General features: G+C 37.8%; 1 protein-coding gene across 1 annotated transcript; it reads right to left on the bottom strand.

Moving 5' to 3' along the window:
- Positions 1–2,139: 2,139 nt before the first annotated feature.
- ptger4c (prostaglandin E receptor 4 (subtype EP4) c) lies at positions 2,140–5,929 on the bottom strand. The gene is made up of 2 exons (XM_082171777.1): positions 4,967–5,929; positions 2,140–3,062 (listed from the first exon to the last, which is right to left on the bottom strand). The coding sequence occupies exons 1-2, from the start codon at positions 5,837–5,839 to the stop codon at positions 2,469–2,471; spliced, it is 1,467 nt and encodes a 488-aa protein (XP_082027903.1). The 5' UTR covers positions 5,840–5,929; the 3' UTR covers positions 2,140–2,468.
- Positions 5,930–9,869: the final 3,940 nt, after the last annotated feature.

Genomic DNA, 9,869 nt, shown 5'->3' with positions numbered 1-9,869 from the left:
TCCAAAAAATATGAAAGTTCTGTCATCATTCAGTCACCTTCATGTCGTTCTAAACCTGTAGGCCTATGACTTTCTTCCGTGGGACACAAAATTGATAAACTGTAAGTGCGCCTTATAAAAAATGAATGGACTGATGGTCCACAATGACACCATCATTAAAGTGGTTCATATTATAATATTTCAAATCTTCTAATGCCATATTACAACTGTGTGGAAACTGTAAATCAGCATCCACTGAAAATCTCAGCAAATCTCGGCATTCACAAAACCTGTCTGAATGATTAATTAACGAATCGAACTGATCGACTCGGGCTTAATGACTCAAGGATCCGGTCGCTGTTCAGTGGAATGAAGATAATCAGGATTAGGCTCATATTTTGTTGTGTTTGTCACACAAATCTATGGTCTCAGACTCGCAATTAAGGCGCACGTCGTGGACTTCTTTATGGTGATATTTTTAGTATTTTGAAAGGTGCCCATTAGCTTTCGTTGTTTGGAAAATAGTGGCCAGGATATTGTTAAAAAAATCGTGGCAGGCGCCAATAAATAGCTTTAGTTAAGTAACTTACGTTGTCTGTCTGTCTGTCAGTTCAGCAGACAATGTAAAATTGTATCAACTTAGTTTAGTCAACGTTTAAGTATTCGGTTTAAAAGCTGTGCGGTGTTGACATCTGCTGGTCAATATAAGCTACGACAAAGCTCAATTGTTCAAAAGAGTTATGTCGGTTCAAACACGCATTACAGGCTTTTAATGGTAGGCTAGATATAAACAAGATCAGATCTATGCACTTACTATGTTTTCATCTGCCAGGCATTTTAGTCACACTTTTATAATTCAGTGACGGCAACTCTCAAACATGTCTGTTTTGATAATGCAGGTTGTTTTGTGTCATAATGGTGGCAAACTTCAGTAGCATACAGTCTGCATCTATGCCTATATATATTATTTTAAGTAAAATATTCACAGTGTACAATTCATATTTACCTGATAAACTATCAGTATTACTGTAATATTTTTTTTTGTACATTTTTATTTAAATTGTTTTGTTAGTTTGACTGCAATGCTCTACATATTATCAGACAACAACCCAATAGAACATTTTCCCCATTGTGCTGAATTCAAATATGACAATTAAAACAACTGATTGGCTTGTCTCTTGTATTCATTATATGGAGCATCTGTTGTCACTGTCCAGCAAGCATTCATGGGCTCCATTTGAAGTTATATGCTTTGTTCACACAGGTACGAGGCCTCTCTGCTCACTATGGCTAAACAGAAAAGTGTCCCTTTGCAAAATCAAACACTGACAAATGAGAGAGCATGACACTCTTACAGGGCTGCAAACCTCAGTTCATTCATTGTTTTGCCTAAAAAGCAAGTATGTCCTAACCTAAAGCAAGTATGGCCTATTGTCCTAAAGCAAGTATAGCCTATTGTCCTAACCTAGTCTTAGATTTATTCATAAATCCAGTCAAAGATGTAGTTTAATAATATCTGGTTTAAATTGAGATCTCACCTATCCTCCGGCATTCCCAAGGTCATGCTGACCCAATAGCATATCTTGAAAACTAGACTCAATCAATAATTTCAGGCATCGGCTTCGTTCTCATTGACCCAGCATTAGTAGAGTTTGACTACATTTATTTAAGAAGCATTTTGGCTGTAGACCAGTGTAATCCTCATGGGCTAGTTCGCCCCTGCTGGTGGATGCTGTAACTACACCATCTGGCTGCAAACCGTATATTTCTCTATGACAGCCCTTCAAAGGTACACGTGTATTATTATCACACCCTTTTTTTTTAAAACAACATTTAAACAACAAGTATTATATTCTGTTATTGAATTTTATGGAAATACAACATTATTTAAAATGAGTCATTTCAAAAATATTAATGCTGTATTTAAGTCATGAATTAAGATGAATCAGGGTATTTGGATGTTACAAAATACTTATTAAGCATCAAAATTCAAGTATCATTGAGGTATCATCATTGACTGTGAATCTATTAGATACATGGTCCTTCTGTGAATGAAATTCTTTCATCAATTCTTATCAATTCAATTCTTTCAATTTTATCTGAAAGACTGATTTTAGCTTTTTACAATAGAAGTTTGTTGGTCAGTTGTACTCTAACATGTGATGAAAATAAATTGCACCTTTAATAAATTATTCACAGTTTGACAAGTCACAGTCAAGTACAACCCAGCATGCAACGTGGCACAGCACAGTAGAAGGAAGCAGCATATCCATAACCACATATTAAACACATCCATGTCATCTAACATCCATGTCATCTATAATAGATATACAAGTGTTATGGTTTAATCCTAAAATCAGGATCATTCAGAATCAAAATAAGCAAATTCACAGAATTATTTGTGAATGTAAAATGACACAAAAAAGAGAAAAAGTTTTTTTTTTTTTTCTCACAGTGCTTTACAGATTGAATCTAGATTTGGATCTAGGTCATTGTCTCATGCACTTTCCCGATAAACATGAACTTGGTGTACTGAAAGTGCAGGTCACTATTTCAGCTTTATTTTCTAATTGTTCTGCGGCTGGTGGAGCCACAACAGTCTTGGTGAGGAGTTTGGGGCTTGACGCTCCTTCGTCTTCATCAAAACCCATGACGCCATTCTGCTCGACGCTGAAAGGATGAAACTCTGCAAGGGCTGTATCAAAGTCCCATGCTTGGCGAAGGGTTAAGTCCACATAAGATTTAGTGTTCGTGCAGGTCTGTTTACACACGTCGTTTCTACAGAGGGCTGTTCGCAACGATGCGTAACTTGTGCAATTGCTTTGGGCAAATGACGGAGGGGAGTGCTGACCATCCATCCAACCTGAAACATGACTATGATCCCCTTTCCTCAGTCTGATGATACGCTTGAGTCGCGTGCAACCTTTGGTTAATAAGTTTTTCCTGCACAGAATATACACCCATGGATCCAGGATAGGGTTGAAGGAGGCGAATCTAATGGCCAGGAGATCACTGCGATAGTCTGGACTTCTGCCTGATGATATGTGAGCAGGATCGTACAGCTGGTTGACGAAAATGCGCACCTGTTAAATTGAACAAAAATTCAATCCCATTAAAATGAGAAAAGATCACAAACTCTTTGAAAGTAATGGCGATTGTGTCCATATTACACATTATACAAGTACGGCCTATCCTACAAGTGAAAAGTGCGAAAATATTTTCCTTGTTGCACCTTGAATACACATTATTGTACACAACTTAATCATTACTTATGACACATATAAAATGTATATCTATTTTTAAAACAATCTTTTTACAATCATCATGATTTTTTTATTCATGAATATCTACTTTTCTTAAGGTTATTCCATTTGACCTCATTAAAACCTGTCTTAAAGGATTAGTTAACCCAAAAATTACAATTCTGTCATTAATTACTCACCCTCATGTCGTTCCAAACCTGTAAGATTTTCGTTCATCTTCGAACACAAATGAAGATATTTTGATGAAATCTGAGAGCTTTCTGTCCCTGACAGCTATGTAACTGACACTTTGACGCTTCAAAAAGTTCATAAAGAGATCGTAAAACTAATCCATATGAATCGAGCGGTTCAGTCCAAATTTTCTGAAGAGACGCGATCATTTTATATGATATACAGATTGAATTTAGGCTTTTATTCACATATAAACATTCATCAACGCACACATCAGTTGTGATAAACTGAAGCTTGCATGTTCGCTTGATGTGCGAGAACCAATGAGGTTCATTCTCATGTTACGCAGCACGTTTGAGCTTCCGCAAGAACCAATGAGGTTCATTCTCTCGTGTTACGCAGCACATTTGAGCTTCCGCAAGAACCAATGATGTTCATTCTCTCGTGTTACGCAGCACGTTTGAGCTTCCGCAAAAACCAATGAGGTTCATTCTCTCGTGTTACGCAGCACGTTTGAGCTTTCGAAAGAACCAATGAGGTTCATTATCTCGTGTTACTCAGCACATTTGCGCTTCCGCAAGAACCAATGAGGTTTGTTCTCGCGCATCAAGCAGGTTGAGCTTCTGTTTATATTCGCTGATCATTATGTTTATATGTGAATAAAAGCCTTAATTAAATCTGTTCATCATATAAAGTGATCAAGTCTCTTCAGAAAATTTGGACGAAACCGCTCAATTCATATGGATTAGTTTTACGATCACTTTATGAACTTTTTGAAGCGTCAAAGTGTAGTTGCGTAGCTGTCTATGGAGAGACAGGAATCTCTCAGATTTCATCAAAAAGATCTTTAGAATGACATGAGGGTGAGAAATTAATTAAATAATTTTCCTTTTTAGGTGAACTAACCATTTAATAATAATAACAATAGTAAACCGACGTCATTAGAATCTGAATAATTTCCTTGTCACATGACAACAATATGTTTTTCAGTGATATTTTTTAAAAAAATTGCTTCACAGATTTTTTAAGTAATTTTTTTTAGAGTTTCTTTTTTTTTTTTTTACCTACACATTTTTACTTTAAAACCCGATTCATTTTTGTAAGAATTGCATTTTTATTATGTTTTTTAATAAAAAAAATAAATAAAAATAAGTTAGCGATAATAACATAGCGATTTAATAACTCACGCCATTCCCCCACTTTCAAGAGGCGACAAATAACACAAGTTCACCTGCTCATTTAATCCTCGTATAATCAAATCAAGTCTGAATTTGGCTTGCTTGAAGTCTGAGACTCCATTTGAGCTATAAATAGCCATAATAAGCTAGTGATGACAAATTAAGTCAGTAGTTAATTTCTAGAAAAGTGGGACTGAGGTTGTGGTTGGAACGGATGCTGAAAGATCTGTCATGGTTGTGAGGTATGAGACACTCTTTATGTTGCGTTATGATTGGCAGGATTAGAGACAAGCTCCACCGGTAGGCTATATTGCTTATTCATAAATAATATGAAATACACAAGAACAAATAATATAGTAGTACTGAATAACTCACCACTAAAGGGATGGAGCATATTAGGAACACGATGGTCATTAAAATTAACAGCCAGAACATCTGGATCTCCGCCGCAGATGTTAATTTGAACCTGCGCTGGCCAGATACATCTGCCCTCACCATGCGACTCATCTTACTCATCCCGACCAGTGAACGACACACAGCGAAATTACACAGGACGGTGATGGCGATCAACAGTAGCATGAAACCTCCGTACAGAAACGTGTACGAGGCGCCGACGGGGTCCATGGCGCGCCAGTCCAAGAAGCACCAAGTTCCGGGAAAGTGTCTCATGTGTTTTCCGAAACCAAAACTGGGCATGATGCACAACACGATATTAGCCAGATACGTCGCCATCAGCGCGAACCGAGCCATGGCCCGATCCACATGCTGAGAGTAGAAGTACGCGTGGTTTATGGCCAGATATCTCTCCACTGACATGGCGCACAGAATAGACATCCCAGCCGAGCCGAAGAACAGCATGGAAAAGGAGAAGAAATGGCACAGGAGCGTTCCGCCCGGCCACCTGCCCACGATGTATGTGGCGATGACCACCGGACTGGTGAAACAGGTGCCCAGCAGGTCCGTGATGGCCATCCCGCACACCAGAGTGTAGAAGGTGGTCTCCTTCTGTTCCTTCTTGGAGATGCAAAGCACCACGATCGCCACGAGGTTTCCGAGGACTCCGAAGCCAAACATAGTGGCCGAAGTGATGAGAGAGCGATAGTCCAGGCGCAAATCACGAGACGAGCTGTTGGCGAAAGGCGCGAGAACTTCTGACATATTCAAACCCAGGTTCAACAGTGAATCATTCATGTCTGAAATGTTGACAGGTGCAAGTGGCTCCACAATCTCAAAGTCTCCACTTTCCATAAGTAGCCTACAGTGTGCAGCCACTGCACATTCAGAGAGTTCACCAAATAAATAACGACCAGACCTCTTTACCTCTTAAGTTTACTCGCATCTCCCTGTGCCTTACGTGTCACTGCTTTTATAGAAACCCACAGCTCCTCTTTCCCAACATGTGATGTCAGCAATAGAGAGTGACGTCACATGCAATCCAATGCAGCCAGATATAGCAGACTGTAAACGTAGGTGTGTAGCTTGAAACAAGCTAATTCAGTAAGGAATTGCAAGAATAGTGGCAGATGTTAACTGCATTATTTTACGGAGCAATATCTTTTTCTGTTGCTTGTGGTTTCAAAATGTATGAATGGAAAATAACAATAACAATATATGCTGACTTGATTACATAACTGTATTTGTTTCATGTGAATGATAGCTTAATAACTGAGCTTTCAACTGAAAAGACAAATGATCCTCTAACAGTTTTTCTCAGTCACATGTACATTTCTCAAATAATCCTTAAACAGTCTCGAAAAAAATCATACAAACAGCACCACACAACAGAATACCAACTTTTAACTTGGCACAGCAGTTCATTTCACTTTCAAAATGCACTAAAACTACCAAAACACTTCATACATGTCTCAAATCAACTCAATCTTCCTTAACACTATATGGAAAAAGTTTGCACTCAACAAACATTCTTTGCCACTCATTAAACAACATAAAAACACTAACAACAGGTAGCATTGATTTTACAGTATTTTCTTTTGTACATTTTCAACAAAACAAAAAAAGGACTATATTGAATTCACTGCAGTATGTTTTACATGGTCCATGTTTACATTGCAGTACAAAATGATTCCTGAGTTGTTCCCTTTTCTATAGATGGAAATGAAATTGAAAGACTAACATCTGTGTATAGGTGATGTTCTTCATCTAATTGTTTTGACAGTATTTCATTTTTCAGAGAATATATTTCAATATGGTATTACTGTAGAACTGTAGCAAAATGCAGCCTTATTCAGTGTTGCATTCTGTATCATTATAAAATTCAAGATTTACTTGTCAAATATAAAAAAGAAATGTATAGAAAATTTTACCATTTTACATTTAATGACTTACGCAATGACCTAATGTCTAAATATTTTGTGGGGTAATACTATCAGGAAAAGAAGAAATGTTCAGATCCACTGTAAAAAAAATAAAAAACATAATAATAATTTTATAATTACAGAGTTTCTTGAGTGGCAAATCATCATATCTGAGAATTTCTGAAGGATCATGTGACACTGAAGACTGGAGTAATGATGCTGAAAATTCAAAACAAACCCTTTTATTGTTCCAAACTTGTATGGCTTCTGTAGAACATAAAAGAAGATATTATTTTACAAAAATGAAGGTCTAATAAAATATTGTCTTATGTGATCTGTCACACAGGTTTGGAATGAAACGAGGGAGTACTGATTACACTTTTTTTTTTTTTTTTTTTGGCAGAACTATCCCTTTCATGATCTATTTGTTCCTGATCAGACCCGTAAATTTAAAGGTTGATTTAATCATATTAAATAATATTGCACTTGAACAACATCTTCAACATCTATTTAGATTTTACCAAGCATTTTAGGTTACCTAACAAAAACATTAGATGTTATGCCATGTTATGCCAAGTGCATTTCCAAGTTATCAACAAACGTACTATAAATATATATATATATATATATATATATATATATATATATATATATATATATATATATATATATATACATACAGTACTGTGCAAAAGTCTTAGGCATGTTCATATCCCCCCCTCCCCCCAAAATGGTTTTAAGTCAGTTATGTATATATTTTGCTGTAGTGTGTCAGTAGGAAATATCAGTTTACATTTCCAAACATTCTTTTTGCCATTAATTGTAATAATCCAGTGAGATTTGTGTATGCACAAGGAGTCTGACAACAGCCGGTATGATCTGATCTCACCATCATCGAGTCCGTCTGTGATTACATGAAGAAACAGAAAAAACTGAGACAGACTAAATCCAGAAGAACTGCGGGAACGTCTCCAAGATGCTTGAAGAAACCTTCCTGCAAAGCTACCTGAAAAACTATGCACAAGTGTGCCTGGACAAAAGCCGTTTTAAGCAAAGGGTCGTTACACCATGTATTGATTTGAATTAGTTAATAGAAGTTAAATGGATACTTCACCTCTGGAAAGATGAATGTGTTTTTAAAATAGGTCATTTATGCAGAAGTAATGTGAAATTATTTTTGAATTTGGAGCTTTCTAGACTGAGAAAAGCCAGAAAATTAATTTTTGGCTTATGTGGATGAAAGACAACAACTCCCAGAATGCACTTGCTTCGCTGCCCTAGGAGGCCACTCCCAAGCCGCGCCTACCGGTAAGAGAGCGCAGTTGAAAACAATAAGGCTAGGCTACTAGTGAGACTCCGTGACGAGTTTGCCCGGGATTTCGAGATTGCCCAAAATGTCTTGGTTTCGGCTATTGCGTTGTACAGTCGCCATTCATTATGTTTACTGTGGCGAGCAGGACAAGGCTGAGGGGCGCGGGAGAATGACGCGAGGCCGGTGGCGTGATCACTGAGACGCACAGGTCTCCTATCTCTCATGGAGGAGCGGGAATTTTCTTAGCAATGTTAAAACGCACATCAACCGATCACTTGTTTAGCGTTCATGTAAACACTACATTCAGATTCACCAATCGAAATGAATTCAGTTAGATTGAAACAAAAGGTGTGCATGTAAACAATGAATGGCGACTGCAGAAAGCAAAAACTGAATCCCGGACATTTTGGACGATCTCGACGGCCGGACATGTCCGGGAAAAAGAGGATGGTAACCCCTACTACTCAGCTTTCTCCTACTACTCAGCTTTCTCCACAGAACAAGAGCCTGCTGGCTTAGATTCCAAAGACAGACGGCTGATACTGTGTACATTCTGTGAGTGAGATCCCACCCTCAATGGGCGGGCTGAAAACATGCGGGACAGCCCCTACTACTTTTTCCAGACAAAAAATACATAAATCTCTCATCTCAGGGGGATATGAGGGTAGAAAGCACGGTAATTCGAAAATACTACAGGTTTTCTACTAATACAAAGCTTAATGCTAAATCCTTAAGTATCCCTTTAAATCATAAATAAATTCAATTTGTGATTTTATTTTTGAAAGCATTCTCACTTTACAGCATTTTAACACAGGTGCCAGTACTTTTCACAGTACTGTAGCTTTGCAGGAAGGTTTCTTCAAGCATCTTGGAGACTTTCCCGCAGTTCTTCTGGATTTAGTTTGTCTTAGTTTTTTCTGTTTCTTCATGTAATCACAGACGGACTCAATGATGGTGAGATCAGATCATACCATACCGGCTGTTGTCAGACTCCATGTGCATACATAAATCTCTCTGGATTATTACAATTAATAACAATTAATGGGGGGGGGCGGGTATTAACATGCCTAAGACTTTTGGACAGTACTGTATGTGTGTGTGTGTGTGTGTGTGTGTGTGTGTGTGTGTGTGTGTGTGTGTGTGTGTGTGTGTGTGTGTGTGTGTGTGTGTGTGTGTGTGTGTGTGTGTGTGTGTGTGTGTGTGTGTGTGTGTGTGTATGTTTTGTTTTTTACAAATTCATTTGTCTCCGTAGGGCCTTTAGTCAAACAGAATTATTGTCTGTTTCTCTTGTTTCCCCTCATCTTGGAAAGTCTTAAACATCATTAAGAATGTATTGTATAGCTCTCTGTCTCTGACAAGGCCAGTATTGCATCCTTTATCACTGCACCTGTAATAAACTAAAGGTTTATGCTATAGTGAAGCAGATGTCACTGTTATGTATCAAAAAAAAAAATTTTGTCAACTGAATAAAGTCTTCTCACATAATCAATGATTGTGATGCCATTTACAAATTCATTGCAAACAGTCCCTCACACACACTGCCCATCCTGAGCTGATATAGGCAGAGGAGAGGTATTGATCTCTGTGTTTGGACTGGGACAGTCTTTGCATCCATCTCCTAATCCATTTGGGAGTATTTAGACACAGGGAG

Source organism: Leuciscus leuciscus (genome assembly GCF_965113295.1).
Source record: "Leuciscus leuciscus genome assembly, chromosome: 6".
Lineage (NCBI taxonomy): Eukaryota > Metazoa > Chordata > Actinopteri > Cypriniformes > Leuciscidae > Leuciscus > Leuciscus leuciscus.
The sequence above is the reverse complement of the archived record's forward strand: the minus strand, read 5'-3'. Positions and strand labels throughout refer to the sequence as shown.

Bases quoted from the DNA above. Each gene is read 5' to 3' on its own strand.
- ptger4c (XM_082171777.1), bottom strand. From the start codon at position 5,839: ATGGAAAGTGGAGACTTTGAGATTGTGGAGCCACTTGCACCTGTCAAC. The intron at 3,063-4,966 runs GTGAGTTATTCA...TCAATTTAACAG, and splicing joins TATGCTCCATCCCTTTAGTG to GTGCGCATTTTCGTCAACCA.